The sequence below is a fragment of the Salvelinus fontinalis genome, chromosome 40, assembly GCF_029448725.1.
Source record: "Salvelinus fontinalis isolate EN_2023a chromosome 40, ASM2944872v1, whole genome shotgun sequence".
Taxonomy (NCBI): Eukaryota; Metazoa; Chordata; class Actinopteri; order Salmoniformes; family Salmonidae; genus Salvelinus; species Salvelinus fontinalis.
Genome location: NC_074704.1, coordinates 22,512,770 through 22,533,190, shown reverse-complemented (window position 1 = coordinate 22,533,190; position 20,421 = coordinate 22,512,770). Strand labels below are relative to the sequence as shown.

Sequence of the window (20,421 nt, the reverse complement as noted above, 5' to 3'; positions counted from 1 at the left end):
TTGTACACTACGGATGTTGTAGAGCATGAACTTGCAGGAGCGAGTCACTGCTTTGATGTTTGCAGAGAATGACAGGGTGTTGTCCAGGGTCACATCAATGTACTTTGCACTCTGGTAGGATGACACCGGAGTTGTCAACCGTGATGGAGAAGTATTTGAGCGGGCAGGCCTTCCCTGGTAGGAGAAGCAGTGCTGTCTTGTCGAGGTTGAGCTTGAGATGGTGGGCCGACATCCAAGCTGAGATAACTGCCTGGAACGCAATGAAGCATGTTGCCACCTGGGTGTCAGAAGGGTGGGTGGAAGGAGAAAAGTAGTGGAGCGTCTTCTAGACAGCAATGATAGGAGATGATGTGAGGATACGACAGAGCTGAGTGACTTGGTGTATAGAGAGAAGAGGAGAGGGCCAAGAACCGAGCCCTGGGGGACACCAGTAGTGAGAGTATGTGGTGTAGACAGAGCCTCTCCACGTCACCGATAGGAGCGAAGTGTGCAGTTTGCAATCCAAGAGTGTGCAGATCCTGAGACGCCCAGCCCTGAAAGGCTGGGGAGGAGGATCGGATGGTTCACGGTGTCGAAGACAGTGGATAGATCTAGGAGGATGAGAACAGTGGTGAGAGAGTCAGCTTTGGCAGTGCGGAGAGCCTCCGTGACACAGAGAAGAGCAGTCTCGGTTGAGTGACCCGTCTTGAAGTTTGACTGGTCACGATGATCGTTCTGAGTGAGATAACGAGGGAGTTGATCAGAGACAGCAAGCTCAAGTGTTTTGGAAAGAAAAGAAAGGGATACAGGTCTATAGTTTGACGTTAGATGAGTCGAGCGTTGGTTTCTTAAGGATGGGAACTTTTCAGACCATGTTGAAGTCAGAGGGGTCAGCCAGTGGTCAGGGATGAGTTGATAAGGCAAGTGAGGAATTGGGAGAAGTTCTTCAGAGATGGTCTGGAGAAGGGGACCGGGTCGAGGCGCAGGTTGTCGGGCGGCCAGACCTCACTAGTCACATGATTTTACCTGGAGAGAGGGGAGAAGGCATAGGGTAGTTCTGTGTGAGTGGAACCAGGGAGGAAGAATCAGGAAGCAAGATGGATTTAGCAGAAAGGAGAGATGATAGGATAGAAGAGGAGAAAGTAGTGGGAGAGAGAACAAAGCTTGCGATGGCCAATGACCATCTGGGTAGGGGCTGTGGCTAGGGTTGGAGGAAAGGAAGAGAAAAGGAAACAAAGTAATGATCAGAGACCTGGAGGGGGGGTTGCAGTGAGATTAGTAGGCGAGCAGCCTCTAGTAAAGATGAGGTCAAGCGTATTGCCTTGTGAGTTGTAGGGGATTGGGAAAGTGTGAGGTCAAAAGAGGCAAGGAGAGGTAAATGATATCATCAGAAAATAACTAAGTAAGATACTCCCGTGAAAGAGTGGTTTGGAGCTTTGTTTTGGCAACGGTCTTGCATTCGTTTTGCCGATGAGACTGACACGACCTCCGCTTACAGCTGCTGCTGAGAAACCAGGGGAGACTGAAGTACTAACACTAATTACCTTGCAGAGGTGAAGAGCACACCACATTCTACTAATTGCTGATTGCCTAGGAGAGGAGAAACCACTCCCCCTCCAATACAGCCACTGATTATCAAAACAAGTTACAAATTGCCCTGCCCCTTAACCCTGGTTGATGTGTCAACAATCATCTGCAAACGATGAGCAGTCAACAGTTCACAAACCAAGTAGGCTAATGGGAAGACGGGCAATACTGAAAGTAGATGGTCCTAGCGAGCAAAAAGACAGTACTAGACAACAGATAAAGACAAAAATGATACTTATCACTCCTGGCGATACCAGGAGTCCTCTAGCTCTAGAATGAAGCACACGTTCTCCATCTCCTCGTCCACGTGGTGCTCGATACATCGCCGGTGATGACTTCACTAGTCAATGTGTCGGTCCCAAATGGCATCCTAAAACTTACATAGTTTTGACCAGCCCTAGTTTGCCCATAGTGATTAAATACCTAGTTTGCACGACAGTCACTCACGTCCCCTTACTTCTCCTCCTGTCTGATTTGACAGTTTCCTGTCGTTAGATGGGTTCAAAAGCACACACAGAGCTGTACATCAGTGTAGAGAAACACTGTGACACATTCACACAACCAAGATAACAGAGATGGCAGTGTTCGTCAGTGCTTAAGTCCATTCTGAAATCCATGAGATTGAAACACACCTTTCTGAGGATTCGGCAACGTATGTCAATACGATGTCCAACATGGCAAAAAAGCTACACGTGGTCCAGAAATCTGGTAAGAGAGAAGATTGTACTGTAAACATTTCTGTATGTTAAGTTGAAATATCCAATACACTGGTGTCGTTTTTAGTGAAGGGCTCAGCTTAATCCGGGGAAGCAGACCGTTTTTGAAGTCAGTAACTGCAGTCCAACCATGTTCAGTGGTGCAGGGGCTGTGCCCCAAAATGGCACACTATTCCTTATGTAGTGCACTACTTTTGACCAGAGCCGTTGGGAATAGGGTGCCATTTGGGGCACAGCAGAGTAATGTGTGTGTTGTTCCTCAGGTCCTAAAGGTAGAAGGCTCTACAGACTTGTGGCGCTCAGCTTTGGACTGCTATGTGTTCTACCAGTCCCTCTCGACACCTCCCTGCACCTCTAAGGACTTCTATGTGTCGTGTGGTTTTTGAACTTTAAATACCGTGTAGCTAGGCAGAAAAATGAAGACAAATTTCTGGCACAATGAAGATTTTTTTGTTGTTGTTAAAAGTGAAATAAATAAAGCAGAACATTATTTGAACCTTTCTTTTTGAGGATCTTACATGATAAGCATGTTTTTCTTTCTTAGGGGTGAGATAACCGACGAGCTTTAACCCCATCGGATAGCACCACCAGGCCTGTCGCAATCGACAGGACAGTGTGTGGGTTTTTGAAAATAGGTTATCGTCACCTTTCTCTCATTTTAGTCTTGTCACATTTCACCCAGTGTAGGCGGCATTTGATCATTATCGTCTAGGTATCGTCATGACAACCTTCTTCATAGTTATGGTTGACGAACTTTCTCGACTGATCCACGGCTTCCTAACTTCTTCTGGACTATATGTTTGATGTTCTCAAATGATGTTTGTCTGTCTATTACTCCTCTGACGTCGATGCAGTCAACGTCAGCTGTGGCTGAATAATCAACGGCGTCAGCTCGTGCAAGCACCATTACTTTAGAAGCTTTGATACTTTGTGGTGCCGAATTGAATAAAAATCAAATTGTATTTGTCACATGCGCCGAATGCAACAGGTGTAGAAACATACAAGCTCTTTCCCAATGATACAGAGTTAAACATGAAGATAAAATACAAGACAAATAAAACACACAAGAATGAAGCTATGTACAGGGGTTACCAATACCATGTCAAATGAATTGAATATCTCAACCCAGGTAGTCTGGTCTCTTATAAGGCACTGACCAGAAGGGAGGTGAGCGAAGCCACATGACCAGGTTTGAGAGGGTAACTCTAGTGATGTCATAACCCTGGGTTGAGTGGGTAACTCTAGTGATGTCATAACCCAGGGTTGAGTGGGTAACTCTAGTGATGTCATAACCCAGGGTTGAGAGGGTAACTCTAGTGATGTCATAACCCAGGATTGAGTGGGTAACTCTAGTGATGTCATAACCCAGGGTTGAGTGGGTAACTCTAGTGATGTTATAACCCAGGGTTGAGTGGGTAACTCTAGTGATGCCATAACCCAGGGTTGAGTGGGTAACTCTAGTGATGTCATAACCCAGGTTTGAGTGGGTAACTCTAGTGATGTCATAACCCGGGGTTGAGTGGGTAACTCTAGTGATGTCATAACCCAGGATTGAGTGGGTAAGTCTAGTGATGTCATAACCCAGGATTGAGTGGGTAACTCTAGTGATGTCATAACCCAGGATTGAGTGAGTAACTGTAGTGATGTCATAACCCAGGATTGAGTGGGTAAGTCTAGTGATGTTTGGGCCATCTGATACAGCTGCAGTGTCCTGTGTGTGTTGACCCCTGGAGCTCCTCCCATCTGGTCAGACAACCTAACAGCTGCTGACCCCTAGCTCTGTGTGTGTGTGTGTGTGTGTGTGTGTGTGTGTGTGTGTGTGTGTGTGTGTGTGTGTGTGTGTGTGTGTGTGTGTGTGTGTGTACACTTGCCCCATCCCAGAGGAAGGTGCTGATCTGGTGTGTCATCTGATCACTGTAACAGAACTCTGCTGCGGAACTTCACCATCCACCTTCATTAGCCTGTATTTGTTTTATACTGATCCGAGTCCAGTTGTTCTGTAGAGTTGATCCATCTTGTTTTCCAGTGCAGGGGAGACAAAGATCTGTTCTGGTGTCAGTCAATCCTGTAAACATACTTTTTTGGCCCTACCTGTTTTTCAGCTTGGGCTACCCTGAGAACAGTGCCATTCAACCATTCCGTAACCACAACATGACGCCACATCACTGATACGGAACCAGAGACTTCACCTTTACATAGAAACAGTATTCCCGCAACACGGCTATAGGAGCCTGCGGCCTAACTGACGATTGCTCAAATATCCCCTTTTCGATCTAAAGCGAAAAAGGGGATATCACCTTTAAAGTCATAAAGGGTTATTTTAAGAACATTTATGTAAAGTCTCAAGCAGATCAACTGTCATTATATCACCCTGAGGTGGTTACATGAAGCACACCTAGTATTGTTTGTGGTTATTGTGTTTCATTGTGCTATTGTGTGAATATAACTATTTTCGTATTCCAACTGGCGAAACATATTATATCTAATGAGAGAGAAAAATTGTTGTAAGTATCATTGGAATCATTACAAAGTACCAGCAGATAAGAGCTGAATTGCTTGATTCAATTAACAATGTTCTGATTAAAAAAACAACGTTAGTTGCTCTCTTCAGTTAGAGGGCGCCCTCTATTTTATTTATTTATTTTATTTAACCTTTATTTAACCAGGAAGGGCTCATTGAGATTTAAAATCTCTTTTTCAAGAGCGTCCTGGCCAAGATAGGCAGCACCAAGTCATTACAAAAAATTACAGACAGACAACATGAAAAACTACAAGTAATCTAGTAAAAAACATTCATGAATTCACAAGAGTATAACAATATCAAAAACAGCAAATTAAAAACATTGACAGGTCAGGGAATCAGCCTCAAAATCCTTCATCAGTGATTTAAAAACACCAATCGGGTTCTTCCAGTTTAAAATTATTTTGTAAGGTGTATCAAGACGATGGCGCAGAGTACATAAAAGACCTTTTACCAAATTCAGTTCGGACATTTGGAACAGTTAGCAGGATAAAGTCCAGCGAACGAAGAGAGTACCCACCACATTTCTGAACAATAAAAATGCCTAAATAAAAAGGTAATAAACCCAAAATGGCTTTGTAAATAAAAGTATACCAGTGACTGAGCCTACGAGTGACTAGAGAAGGCCAGCCAACCCTGGAATACAAAGTGCAGTGGTGCGTAAGGGTTTTGCAGTTTAAAATAAATCTCAAAGTGCCATGGTAAAGAGTGTCAATTGATCTCAAACACTGAGCGGAAGCATTCATATATAAAATATCCCCATAGTCTAGTAAAGGCATAAATGTAGCTGATACTAGCCTCCTTCTGGCTTCAAAAGAAAAACAGGCCTTATTCCAAAAATAAAATCCCAATTTCAGCTTCAATTTTTTTGTAAGTTGTTGAATATGCAAGGAATATCTATATCTATAGACTGGAGGACTGCATGGGGAAGAATGCCCAATCCCATATCAACCCCTACCCCTCAGCATTTGTAGGTCATGATGAAGCATTTACCATATTCCTTATCCAATCCTCTCAGGTCTCCACAAGTGCATGAGAGTCGGGGTAAGGTCTAGAAGCTAGTGGCTGTTTTGGGATGAGCACCACATGAATGTTCAGTTACAATGACATCCCCTGTTCTATTGTTCTCCCAGTCTTCCCTTTCGTCTAAAGCCCTGTTTGTGTTCCAGTCTTTTCAGTGAGAAAGATTATGATTATGAAAAACAGTGGAGCTTTACACTATGATACGCTACTGGAAGCAAGGTGACATCAGACAGAACGAGGACTTTACTGCTTACCCTACCGTGAACACATGCGAACACACACATACATTCACACACAACAAACACACACCTCCTGAAGCCTTTGATTTGATGAAATGAAAGGTTCCTAACAAAACTAAAGGGGACGGCGTGTTTGTGTGTGTGTCACAGGAGGCTGCTGAGGGGAGGACTTGCTCATGATAATTGCCAGAACAGAGTATATGGAATAGCATCAAACCATGTGTTTGATGTATTTGATACCATTCCACCTATTCCACTCCAGCTATTGCCACGAGCCTGTCCTCACCAATTAAGGTGCCACCAACCTCCTATGGTGTGTGTGTGTGTGTGTGTGTGTGTGTGTGTGTGTGTGTGTGTGTGTGTGTGTGTGTGTGTGTGTGTGTGTGTGTGTGTGTGTGTGTGTGTGTGTGTGTGTGTGTGTGTGTGTGTGTGTGTGTGTGTGTGTGGGTGTGTGTGTGTGTGTGCGTGCCTGCATTCGTGTGTGTATGTGTGCACGTGTGCATGTGCACAGGTGTTTTGGGTTCACGTGTGTGTGTAATGCGTGTGTGTCGTATGTGCATGTGTGTGTGTGTGTACGTGCGCACCTGTGTGTGTACGCGTTTGTGTGTGTGTGTGCGTTTACGTGTGTGTGCATGTCGTGTGTGCTTGCGTGCGAGTGTGTGTGTGTGTGTGGGAGGTTCTGACCAAACCTGATGCTGCCCTGTGGCCTTATAAGGCCCGGCAACTTCAATAGTGCTCTTCATGTCCGTATCGACCGAAGTAGACAGTGTGTTTACAAGCCCGCCTCACGCGCTCACTATACACTGTGACAAAGCTTTGATGTCCCCTTCCAAAAGCACACACACACACACATGCCTGCTCCCAGCCCCAGCATGCAATACAATGTTGTTTGGTTTAAAGCGGAGAACAGAGGCGATTCTCTGCTTTTAAATGATTAGCTTCCTAAGTCGGCCGTAATGATATAGTTTGACTGAAGTGTGCAGTTTATTAACTGCATAAAGACGATGTTATTAGTGCTGGGGAGAAGGCAATCGGCGGGCTTCGCCTTTCAGCTTAGCAGCGGGAGTCTGTGGCTCTTTGATCTGAATCATTGCTAAATGTCTTTGTGCGATAGAGGGAGCCGCTGGAACCAGCACCGGGACCGGGGCCACATCAATTATTCACTCTCCTCTGCTTTTCCTTCCCTTTCTTTCCGCCACCCTCCCTTCTTTCCTCCCTTCTTCTCTCTTTCCCCCTCTCTCTCCAAAATGAAAGAGTTGCTCATCTCTTTTCTGTGTTAGTTAGGCTAGTGGGAGACAATTCCTCCTCTTTCTGTGAGGTGGCTGTGTCCTTGTGGGTAGTCAGTGGTGCCCTTGTTCGTTGCTGTGTTATACCATCTACGGCCGTCGATAGACATATTCAATAATTAGGGCCCTGATTTTTTTCCTGGTCAGATCACATGGTCCTGGCAATAGTAGATAGTTAATGATATAGATCAGTCAGTGGCTGTGACTCCTTATAATGCATAGTGGTAAAGGATACATAGTAGTGCAGTGCAGAAACTTGCACAGCATGAGAAACAATTCTACACGACTCATGTGAAAGCCACATGAAGGATACGATCTACTCTCACTTCTCTGGTTGTGTCTTACATTCGGTTTCAGAAAGACACAGTTCATCTTTACACTTTGTAAACCCAGTTTATTCACTGTTGTCTAATGCCTATAGTCATTGTCTGTATTCATTGGTTACCTATTCCAATCAGTATTTCTATCTGAATTTTAAAACATTTACGTGATGTTATTGTGATGTGTATGAAATATTGATTCAAATAGACTGCATGTCAATATCAAGTTGTACACAGAAACTATGGTTGCCTATAATGAGTACATTTGTATAAGCAGTATGAGAGTTCACTTCATAGTGATACATTGGGGGTCCCCTCCATGCCTGCATTAGTACGAGGTCTGGCTGTTTTATGAGAGCCCGTGTAATTCATATATCTACCACATTGTGGCACTGTTACCCAAATGACCTCCTTATACACAGGTAAGATGGACCACTTTTAGCATTGTAGATATTGAAGATCAGTCATACAACAGATGCACCTTTCTCGACGAAGTTTCTTCAAACCAAAACTGATAACGATTCATCCTGAGATATTCGACTCCATCCTACATAGAACGAGGGAAGCTCCATCACCACACAGTCAGTTCAAGAAATGAATGAACATGTCAATTCGAAATCAAACTCATTGAAATCAATGGACAATTTCCACTTTGAAATTAAATTCCAATTTAACTAATTATAATTGTTTTAATTCATCCCCAACCTTGAAGTGCTAAAGCCTCATACATTACTTCCAAACAGCGAGCTACCTCGCATTGGCATCGGTAGGTGTTTCTGTTGTTTATCTGCTATTGTGTGTCTTTGTGGCGTGTGTCTTCTCTTGTCAGAAGGCCGTTATTGAACTTGAGCAGTGTGAACACATGGGAATTGATGTATCCCGTGTCTATATATAACACAGAAAGCAGGTTCAACAACGGAAGTGACTGTGTCGGATCGTGACAAGACTCTTTGTGTTTGTGTACAAAGACACACACACACGCATAAACAAACGGATGCACACGCATACGCACACGCACACACACACACACACACACACACACACACACACACACACACACACACACACACACACACACACACACACACACACACACACACACACACACACACACACACACACACACACACATCATCATCATACACAGAGTACACCAGAGGTGGGACCAATTCACTATTATTCCAGTCACAAGCAAGTCTCAAGTCACAAAGGTTCGAGTCTCGAGTCGAATCCCAAGTAGAACGGGGCGAGACTCAAGTTAAGTCCAAGTCGTGCATTCTAAGAGCAAGTCAAGTCTCAAGTCAAGTAAAGAAATGTACACACACACTAACAAACACATAAACACATAAACTTACAAACACACTCAGACCCACTTACTCACAAACACCCAAATAAACACATGCATATGCAGAAAAACAGATGATATACTGTTCGTACACACACACACACAGACACACACACACACACACACACAAAGACACACGCACACAGACGCACACACACACACACACACACACACACACACACACACACACACACACACACACACACACACACACACACACACACACACACACACACACACACACACACAGAGACACTCATGTATCTGCACACCTCAAGCACACATACGAGTGTTGTCAAATGAAAGAGCAACTGAGATATTCTTCTCCACCTCCGGTACCACTCCCCCGAGGACTGTGTAGAATCAAATGTTCCACATATAGCTCCTCTGAACAGCACTTCAGTCAAATGATCTACGACACCCTCCAATTGTCAATGGGCCTTGGCTTGCATTAGGAGTACGCAGTTGTAAATGCAGACCTGATATATAATACATAGAATCAAACACCATGTAAACAACATTCAGTTCACACTGACCATATTTATGCATCCATAAACGGGGACAAAGGGATTGTGTGTGTGTGTGTGTGTGTGTGTGTGTGTGTGTGTGTGTGTGTGTGTGTGTGTGTGTGTGTGTGTGTGTGTGTGTGTGTGTGTGTGTGTGTGTGTGTGTGTGTGTGTGTGTGTGTACCACATTGTTTACACTAACCAGAAACGAATTGCTCGCCATAATTCTAGAAAAGGGAACAACATGTCATGCGAACTGTGTCAGGGAGAAAGATAGTGGTGTTTTGCGACAGCGTTATTGCGGTCACCTGCAGCTACCTACACTATGAGACCGAGAGTGCTGCAACCATAACAGGAAGTGGAGCCAGTGAAGTGAAGAGGTGGGCGGAGATGGCGGGGTAGGGTGGAGGAGAGGGGTGGGGGTATACAACCTGGTCTCAGAGTATTTCGTAATATTCTCTATGTGAATCCAAGAACCTCCATTTAAAATGTAATTGTATTTGTCACATGCGCCAGAATCAACAGGTGTAGCCCTTACAGTGAAATACAAGCCTAACCAACAATGCAGTTTTAAGAAAAATAAATGTTAAGTAAAAAATAAAAGTAGCAAATAATTAATTAAAAAGCAGCAGTAAAATAACAATAGCGAGGCTATATACAGGGGACACCGGAAAGTCAATGTGCAAGGCACCTGTTAGTCGGGGTAATTGAGGTAATATGTACATGTAGATAGAGTTAAAGTGAATATGCAAAGAAAATAAACAGAGAGTAGCAGCAGTGTAAAAGGGGAGGGGGTAATGCAAATAGTCTGGGTAGCCATTTGATTAGCTGTTCAGGAGTCTTATGCTGTAGAAGCTGTTAAGAAGCCTTTTGGAACTAGACTTGGCGCTCCGGTACTGCTTGCCGTGTGGTAGCAAACAGAACAGTCCATGACTAGGGTGGAAGCTTGGCCCCAGCGATGTACTGGGTTGTACGCATTACCCTCTGTAGTGTCTTGCGGTCGGAGGCCGAGCAGTTGCCTTACTGTGATGCAACCAGTCGGGATGCTCTCGATGGTGCAGCTGTAGAACCTTTTGAGGATCTGAGGCCAGTGTCCTGAGGGTGAATAGGCTTTGTCGTGCCCTCTTCACGACTGTCTTGGTGTGCTTGGACCATGTTAGTTTGTTGGTGATGTGGACACCAAGGAACCTGAAGCTCTCAACCTGCTCCACTACAGCCCCATCGATGAGAATGGGGGCGTGCTCGGTCCTCCTTTTCCTGTAGTCCAGAATCATCTCCTTTGTCTTGATCATGTTGAGGGAGAGGTTGTTGTCCTGGCACCACATGGCCAGGTCTCTGATCTCCTCCATATAGACTGTCTCATCGTTGTTGGTGATCAGGCCTACCCCTGTTGTGTCATCGGCAAACTTAATGATGGTGTTGGAGTCATGCCTGGCCATGCAGTCATGAGTGAACAGGGAGTACAGGAGGGGACTGAGCACGCACCCTTGAGGAGCCCCCGTGTTGAGGATCAGCGCGGAGGATGTGTTGTTACCTACCCTTACCACCTGGGGGTGGCCGTCAGGAAGTCCAGGATTTTGTATGATATGTTACATTTCGAATGGCATGTATTAATTTGTGGGTGTCCTTCACCCATTTCATATGATATGTTACGAATTACAATTCGTATTATAAGTTACACATTTGCAAACATACAATATGTTACAAATTTGCAAAATGTATTATATGTTACGAATTCTAGCTATGTGGCTAGTTGCTCGGCTAGTGGCTAGGGTTAGGGATTAGGGTTAAGTATAGGAGTTAGGTTAAAGGGTTAGGGAAAGGGAAAGGGTTAGCTAAAGGGGTTCAATTTAGGGTTAGGCTTAGGGGAAGGGTTAGCTAACACGATAAGTAGTTGCAAAGTAGCTCAAAAGTAATAAGTAGTTGAAAGTTTGCTAATTAGCTAAAATGCTCAAATTGTCCATGATGAGATTTGAACTCGCAACCTTTGGGTTGCTATACATTCGTGTTATATGCCCACCCATCCTCCTTGACCAACCACCCTACTTTATTTTTTTGCCTCATGTAACCATACTAAACATAATATATCATACTCATTTGAGTGTCCCGGCTTTATGTTTACTATGATACGTCTAGTCTATGAGACCAGGCTGGTGTATAGGAAGCACGAGATAGAAGAGTGATGGTTTTAATTGGGTTTGCATTGTGAATGGTAATGGTGGTACAGGACAGAGTGGAGATGACCGTTGGCTCATGCGCTGAACTGTCGGTTTAAGTGATTTTTGGGGCCTTTAATTTTGGGCCTACCATATTCTAGTTCCGGAGGGTTCTTTCCTGGATTTGGAGTTAGCAGAAATTAGAAATGTTCAAGGGGCTTTGTCATCTGACTGAAAGAGCTCAACAAGACGGCGTCCTTTTTCTCAGTTGGTGGGAAATATTTTTGTGAGTTGACTCTATCCGGGTGCAGTACATTCTCCTGGTTAAGGTTGTTGACATCCTTTCGGAAGGTGGAAGCAAATTTTTGTTTTAACCGAAATAGACGTTACAACTTGAAATTGATCTTGTCCAAACTGAGGTTTAAAGAAGTATTATTGGAAGCAAGACACCTCTTTGCTGCTCTACAGCAAAGCCTGTTACAACATTATAAATTTCTGTCTACAGCTTTTTGGACTTTCCCGTTTTGGACTTTGTTTGGGAACCAACACCATGCCTGTAATTGTACTGGAGGCCAGTGATCTGACCAGCCCTCTGTCGCTGGTGCGTATGTGGGCTCTCCTGTCCGGTTGCCTCACCTTCAGCCTGGTAGCCTCCCTGGTTCCCTCGGAGCTGATCTCTGACACCCACCAGCCCTCCTTCAGGATCCTCTGCATGTTCACCTGGTGCCTCTTCTTCGTCCTCACCCTCCTAATCCACGTGGTCAACATCATCCAGTTCCACAGCCTGGTCCCCATCTCCTGGAAGAATTTGACCGTGACCGTGGCGGCTCTCGCCGCTCTCATGACCTTCAGCGCCTCGGTCACCTTTCCTTGGGCGGTCATGGGTCATGAAGGTGTCTGGCCCCGTCCTATCGCCGCCACCTTGGCATCGTGTCTCACCTTCCTGGCCTATGCAACCGAGGCCTACCTCATCCGCACCCAGACCCAGGACCAGAAGGGCTACATGGCCAGCGTACCTGGCCTGCTCAAGGTGCTCCAGCTCTGGGGAGGATGTGAGATGATCGTCCTGGTGGTGGAGCAGGTCCGTGGAGCTTTGGTAAAAGGAGCTGGGTTAGGGTTGGCAGCTGTGGGTTGGCAGCTATGGGTGTCTGGGGTGGTGTATGCCCTCTGTCTCCTAATGTCCCTGGGTACAGTGATGGTGGTTCTAGGGGACTGTGCTGGGCGATGCCCTCTGCCCTTTGACCGCCTGCTGGCAAGCTTCAGTCTGACAGGGGTGCTTCTCTATGTGGTCGCCACCGTACTGTGTTTTACCAGAGTCCTGGAGCTACAAAACTCCGGCCAAGACTTCACAGACAGGAAAACTGGTCCCACCCTTGTTGTCATGGAAGCGGTGATGACCAGCATTACTCTGCTAGCTTACACAGTGGACCTGGCCTTCTCTATCAAACTGCTGCGGGATAGGAGTCATGCCTGAAAAAGACAAGCCTGGATAGTTGACCTTCAGAACATAAAACATGTACATTATGGATATGAACAAAGTCATCGTGTATTATAGGAGAAGGGGACACATTGCCAAAGTCCATGAAATATTAAGTTCTGTTGATGTTAATTTTATATTGATTGGAGCCTTGAAAATGAAAAACAAATGTCATAGATATTTTCATGTACGATATCATGTGCACGGTTTTGGGGATTAGTTCCAGTACATGTAATTCAACTAGTAATTTAACTACATTTTGCAGTAGCTTGGTGGTAGTTTAACTAAATTCAAATATTTGTAGTGTTTTCAGTGATCAATTACTTGTTTGCCATGTAGTGGTGTAGCTTTTTCTGCAACTGGGTAGTTCCACCAATTTGGTGCCTTTTGAGATTGTTTAACTTGGTGAAAAAAACCTGTTTGATTTCAACTAATTTTAACATTCTATCAGAAAAAGCACATGTTCAACTTAATAAAAAACAAGTTTTCCTATCTCAGAAGGTTAAATAAATAAATATTATTATAGTAAGTGCTTATTAAGTGCCAAATAAAGTAACAGGGTTGACTGTAACAGGCTTGACTGTAACAGGGTTAACGATTTCATCTTAAATCAGCCATGAATCCCCCTGTGACAAGTGGAATGGAAGCTTGTTGTGTACAACAAGTAGTGCAATTGAACACAACCGTCACTCAAAAAAATGTACGTTTTAAAACATTTGTAGCCTATCTATGAGTTACAGGGTTGACGTGTTATGCTCGACCCACTCAATTATCCATCACAAAACACCAGGAAAAAGAGTGGAACCAGCCCACCTGCTTTTCCAGAGGATTGAATAGGTCACATTCTAAATGTAATCCGTCAGTTATTAGTTACCTGTCCAAAATTCTAATCAGTAAAGTAATTTATGGATTACCTTCACTCAGTAACATAATTTGATTACTTTCAGTTACTTTTGGATTACTTTCCTCTTAAGAGGCATTAGAAGAAGACAAAATGGATCCATCAAATGTATTTTGTGTGTCATCACTCGCTCAGGTGGAACGAAGTTATGCTGCGTTTGTAACCAAGTGGGAAGTGCGAATTTACCACATACGACTGGGAAAAAAACACTTGAACGACCCTCCAACTGGTCATTACTAGTGGGAAACTCGTCTATCATCCTGAGCTGCCACTTCTTTAACATGCTGACTTCTGACGTCACCGACTAAAGAAATTACCTTGATATCAGCATTTTCTGCAGTTAATTAACAAAACAATATTTATAAAAAAGCAATCTATTCATATGGTTTTGAACACTATAATATGTTTACAAGCATGATAGCTGTACTTTTAGTGTATTAGTTTACACAGCTTGTTGGCCATTAGCCAATCAGTGTTTTAAGTACATGAATGCATCCAACTGGTAAATTCCTACCTCACAAAGCAGCAATTAACTTGCACCTTTTTTCAATGCTGAAATGAATGTCATTGAGAGAACAGAAAGGTGTCATAACGTATTTTTTTCCCTGCAAACACCCTTTCTGAATTTAAAAGTAATCAAACAAATGATCATATAGTCTTTCAAAAGTATCTGTTATCTGATTACAATATTTTTGCTGGCAGCTAACCAATTACAGGTTTTTTTTTGTATTCAGATTACATGCTACTACCCTGCTTTAACACTATTAGATGTTCAATGTTTCTTTTAGTCAAAAAATATTTAAACTGAATAGTTTTACCATATTAAAACAAGAGTTCAGTTCATGTAACAAGGTTGACCTTAAAATGAGGCACAGATTCCTTAAAACGAATCACCAATCACATGAAATAAATAATCATCTTCAGAAATGACTGTCAAAGCAACAAAATGACTAAGGCTTTACAGTGATGGCAAATACTTGGATATATTTTGGTGTTAAGTGGGTTACAAAGTTCCTGGAAGTCACAGAGGATGCATGGAGGGATATTTGAAATGCTGGATTTTGGCACTTGAGCAAATCTTTATTGAAATAAAAAATTCTGATTGATTGAATTCTCCATGTGGTCTATATTAAAGGGCACTTCATTGAAAATAAGGGGTTTTTAAAATGTAATATTGGTGCACAAGTTCTTCTTAAAATATCAAAAGGTACTCATTTCGTGGAACAAGCCAACTGCCCAATACAGTTCCCACATTTAAAAAAATATATAGCTAAAAAAGAAAAAGAATAACTCAATATTAGGACGGTGTTCCTAATGTTTTGTATACTCAGTGTATATTTGTATAATTGTATACTCAGTGTATATTTGTATATTTGTATACTCAGTGTATATTTGTATATTTGTATACTCAGTGTATATTTGTATACTCGGTGTAGCTTTACTCTAGCTCAACTTCTTCCAGTGTGAAGTAATTGGTAACTTGGTAAACTTTTATATTCTTAGATTTGTAAAAGGAATTTGAAATAATCAATCATTTTAATCTATTGAAACTGACATAATACAAAAAGATTGAACTGATCCTGAGACATACACATATACATAAGAAGACTACAGTTGACTACAGTAAAGTAATATTTCAATAACAGTGAGTGGGGCTTGACAGACTTGAGAAGCAGTGAGGACTTATTAAGGGAATAAATGAAAACAAAAGACTAACATTACATTTATTCTGTGTCACAACTCATTACCATAACCCCACTGGGGAGTTGGTAGGCAGACAAACGTCATCACACTGCAGATTTCAGATAGTGTGCCAACTGCCATGTTTCTATCTAGGCAGAATTCTCTTTCATCTTGTCTGCATGCAAGGGGCTTAGTGATTTAATTTAGAATACTTTGAGTTTGTAACTTGTCTTGCTTGTGGTTCTGTCTTTGAGAGATGAAAGACACAGAGTTAGGAAGGAAGTGATTGAATTGATTAGACATCTTGAGCAAGCAAGGTATGGTGCAGAGTTTTCTCAACACTCTTTGTTTATTTTTGGTATTGCTTAGTATTCTATAAGAGTTTGAATAGAGTCTGTGACGAATCTAAACATAGTCTAAATGTAATTTGTATAAAGTAAACATGTGCATTAAATGTAATGTAGCTAGATTCCGGAGATGATTTTCTGTAGTGGATACAAACATGTCCCAAATGTATTGGGGGAGTAGCAACAGTTAGAAGTCATTAACACTAGATGGCGATGCTTTCATTACCATACAAGCCTTTAATTCAAATAATTCAACTTCAAACTAATTGCACTTTTCTCAACCAAGGACGATCTGAAGCTGTGTGAAAGTCATAAAATGGGGAGGTGTAAAAAATCCAACTGTGATTAAATTACATCATGATCTTGATAATATTCAATACCGCATCAACGTCAGGACCAGCAGCAGGTTTAACAAAAAAAAAAAAATCAAATCCCATTATATTATATAAGAACAAGCAATTCCCACAAAAGTTATGTATATTTTTCTGATGAATCCAATCGATTCAATGACACAAATAATAATCTACTCTTGTAAATCAAGAAACTCAATGATGCATCATTTCAAGCATTTAGTGTGCGTGTTAGTGTATTTGATGGCTAGATAGTCAAGAACAATTATTGCTTATTTTTTGTAGTATTATGAGACAATCCACAGTGGAAAGACCCAGAGACAAAAGTTACAAAGTGTATCTTTGTGCGCCAACTGTGCTCCAGTTCTAACCTATAAAGGCCTATGGCATTTTCATTGCAAATTTTTCGTAACCTTTTTATCTGTGACATTTATTTCAAGTCCATTTTATAGTCCTAAAATAATAATTAAAACAATCCGAAAAACTTCTATATAATCAATCCCCGAACGGGTTCGGTTTGACGATCCTACTTATCGACTTTGATTACTCTAGCCTTGGAAGACGTTAATGGATTTTTTTTCACTCAGGAACTCTGTGCTTCCAGCAGTCAGCTGTCAACAGGCTGGGCATGAAATGAGGCTCAGACAACGACGCAGTACTTGGAAGTGATAACAATACAACGTTTTGTTACTGTCCGGTAAACTGTTCATATTCATTCAGTGGATTTTGTAATCTTGCTCGCTCGAGAGGTTATGAACTCCGGACACGGTAAGCTCGCGCTTGTTTAGGCAAAACACACCTCTTTATCGGAGTTTCAGTTTTGACACCTTTGGCTTTATTGTCGAAAAATGTCTCGTAGCCAGCGGTTTACAAAGATTGTTTTTCACAAACGACTTCGTTGTTATTTTGTAAAACAAACCATTTCGAACAGGGGTTTCACAATGTTGAAATGTAAAAGCGAGAGTTGATTTGAGACATTTAACGTTAGCTAGCTAGCAACTAGGTAAATTAGCTAGTCATTAGGTTTAGATGCATCCCAAACTAAACTAGGGAGTTTGCTAGGGCTTTGGTTCACCCATAGCTAAACGCTAGCGAGTTACTGTTAGCTGGCAAAGCTAGCAGTGTATGCATAGTTTATTATGCAACATAAACTTACTGATCGATACAACATTGCCCGTGTTTCCTTATAGTTCATAACATAAGCAGGAAGTTGCTTTCATATGTTTTAAACTGTTCTTTGAAGCAACTAAAAAGCCAGATGGGTAACGTTAGTCATTGCATACGTAAAGTAGCTAGTTATACTGTTCTGGCCAACATTTATCTCAAATGCAGACTGTGGGTAAGTTGGAATACGTCTTTGGAAACATTTCTCACCTGAGCGAATGTTTGAGTGATGACAACATGATGAAAACTGCTTAGTTACACAGCAAGTCCAATGTGGCGTTAAGTTAGTGTGTGTGTGTTATGCGATTGCACATGTTTAATGTGCAAAAATCTATATGACCATTATTGATTTTGTTCTATTTAGCAGATCATTGAACACTATGGACATGTGAGAGTCGACTCTACATGAATGCAGACGCTGAGGCGATGCTGGATTGAATGGCACTAAGGATACGAGGTAAGCACTTTGCCAGTAAATTTGGAACTGATCATTGATCCATTCTCTGACACAACTGACCTTTGAGAGAGAGAGGGTGAAGAAAATAAAAGATAATCAGAAAGAGAGACACTGATTTCTGTAACACACAGCCTTTATTCTATTGGAACAGATTGAGATTGCAGCAGCAGTCAAGGACAGGTTCTAGGGGAACCATAATAAGACAGACAGGGCTTGTGGTAATGCCTACAGCAGAATGAGTGCAACGGTATCAAATATGTGTTTGATGCCATTCCATTCGCTCCTTTCCAGCCATTATTATGAGCTGTCCTCCCCTCAGCAGCCTCCACAGATCAGTATGTCTATTTTCAGCCCAAACAAATACAAGGAAATAAACGTTGTCACTGACGTTCACTGCTGCTGAGACGAGGGCAGAATGCCCTCTGCTGTTAGTCTTTTTGAGCAGACCTGAGGTATTTGTCAGGTACTTTGACATGGATTTGACTAATTGGCCATGTCAAAAGTAAATGGCTTCTGTGGCTGCCATTCAGTACTGTGATAAAATAAACAAGTCAAATAAACAAGTCCTGTGAAATGATTGTTCAACTGTTTTCCTAAAACAAATGTATCCCAAGAAAGACTCAACAGTTTTGGTTTAGCAACCTTTTGCACTTCTTGTAGGCCTAGGCTTGGCTTTCCTATTTTGCATAAACAATTTGTTTCCCATGGAGTTTCCCATAGGCCTATGTGTAAGGGCTTATCTATTTGTGCTATTGATCATTATTTGTTGTCCTGATAGTGTGTGCGAAACCTCTCAAAATCGTATTTCACCATGGAAACGGTTTGGGTACAGTGTCATTGGTTAATGATCCACTGTTGGTTGCACCCTTTTTACACTGCCCTCTAGCATGAGTCATTTCAAGGGGCCTCATGTGTACTCAATACAATAATGTATGTGCTAGGCAAGCTACCGTTAGGCAAATTCTGAAATGAAATTCTACTAAATCCGTCTCCACATCCTTTACTTAACTCTCGCAACACATCACCTAGCCTAACACTAAGGCTATTAATAGAATTGCTCAGTGTTTTAGTCAAAAGCACTTTCTCCACATCCGAAAATACCATCCACACGAGACATGGCCTTGAGTGGTGTGAAATCCTCTGGATTTATGTGTCGCGTTATAACGCGTGAAAGCGAGAGAATGGATAGAGTGCAGAAGCACCTGTTTAAGACTCACTAAGCTTAGCCTAATTTCTGTAGCAGGTGCATCAGAAAGAGAAGTCACGCTTGTCTATCTACAGCAAAACACCAGCGGCATAGTGAAATGGATGTCTGTTATACATTAGAAAGGAAAATCAAAGCAAGCCGTCTGTTCCTGTCAGGCAAAAGCTGCCGTGAAACAAATCTGTTTTGATTTCCCTCTGGTAATCGTGGCGACTGTTCACTTTGACCACATTGGCACGTGGTCGTGAGGTTGAGGTCTTAGAAGGTCTCACGTTAATTTTAGGCCGGATAGCGACCCCCTCCATAACAAGTTAGCAGAACGCTAACTGATTTGAGTACAGGCTGAAATGTTATGTATTTTTTTTCAAGCCGAACATCCCATGCTTGTCGTTTAACTTTGGTGACTGACGACGGATCTCCATCTATCCTGTTTTGTAACGTCATAGAACAGGTGTGTGTAGTCTGTTCTCTTCCCAGTGCAGAGGCCTCCCTGTAGAATGCTGGTAATACCACACTGCGTTATTGTGCGTGAGAGTGTCGTGAGACTGGGAAAATGTGCTGCTTATCACAGTTTTATGCTGGGCCAACGGATTACACCCTGTTGACTCGGCACCTGTTCATGGCTTTGCCCCTGACTCACTACTTGGCCACATGCTCACCTAAATATTTCCAAGTTGTTGGTCTATTTTTATACTCATGCTCATTTCTCATGCTTCATCAGTCACCAAATTACCGTTCGTACCATTTTGTAATGGCTCTTTATTAGGGTTGCACATCTTGGGGGATATTCTGAGGTGGAAACTTTCCATGGGAATTTTTATTACATTTTTTATTTCACCTTTATTTAACCAGGTAGACTAGTTGAGAACAAGTTCTCACTTACAACTGCGACCTGGCCAAGATAAAGCATAGCAGTGTGAACAGACAACAACACAGAGTTACACATGGAGTAAACAATAAACAACTCAATAACACAGTAGGGAGTAAAAAATGAGTCTATATACATTGTGTGCAAAAGGCATGAGGTAGGCAATAAATAGGCCATAGGAGCGAATAATTACAATTTAGCAGATTAACACTGGAGTGATAAATCATCAGATGATCATGTGCAGGTAGAGATACTGGTGAGCAGAAAAGTAAATAAATAAAAACGGTAAGGG

At 42.4% G+C, this 20,421-nt stretch overlaps 2 protein-coding genes across 5 annotated transcripts in view; both read left to right on the top strand.

The window, feature by feature from the left end:
- The first annotated feature begins 11,732 nt into the window (after positions 1–11,732).
- LOC129839729 (myeloid-associated differentiation marker-like) lies at positions 11,733–15,777 on the top strand. The gene has a single exon (XM_055907323.1). It carries the CDS (start codon positions 12,229–12,231, stop codon positions 13,150–13,152), a length of 924 nt encoding a protein of 307 aa, XP_055763298.1. The 5' UTR covers positions 11,733–12,228; the 3' UTR covers positions 13,153–15,777.
- A 1,238-nt stretch (positions 15,778–17,015) lies between these two features.
- Positions 17,016–20,421, top strand: part of LOC129839704 (testis-expressed protein 2-like) — a 62,126-nt gene continuing 58,720 nt past the window's right edge. For 2 of the 4 annotated variants that reach the window (XM_055907281.1, XM_055907279.1), the window contains exons 1-2: positions 17,019–17,204; positions 17,965–18,057. The gene's annotated coding sequence lies outside the window, so the exon portion shown is untranslated. Of the gene's footprint in view, positions 17,205–17,964; positions 18,058–20,421 lie in introns of all 4 variants that reach the window. The other 2 variants (XM_055907282.1, XM_055907280.1) reach the window with 2 other exon arrangements.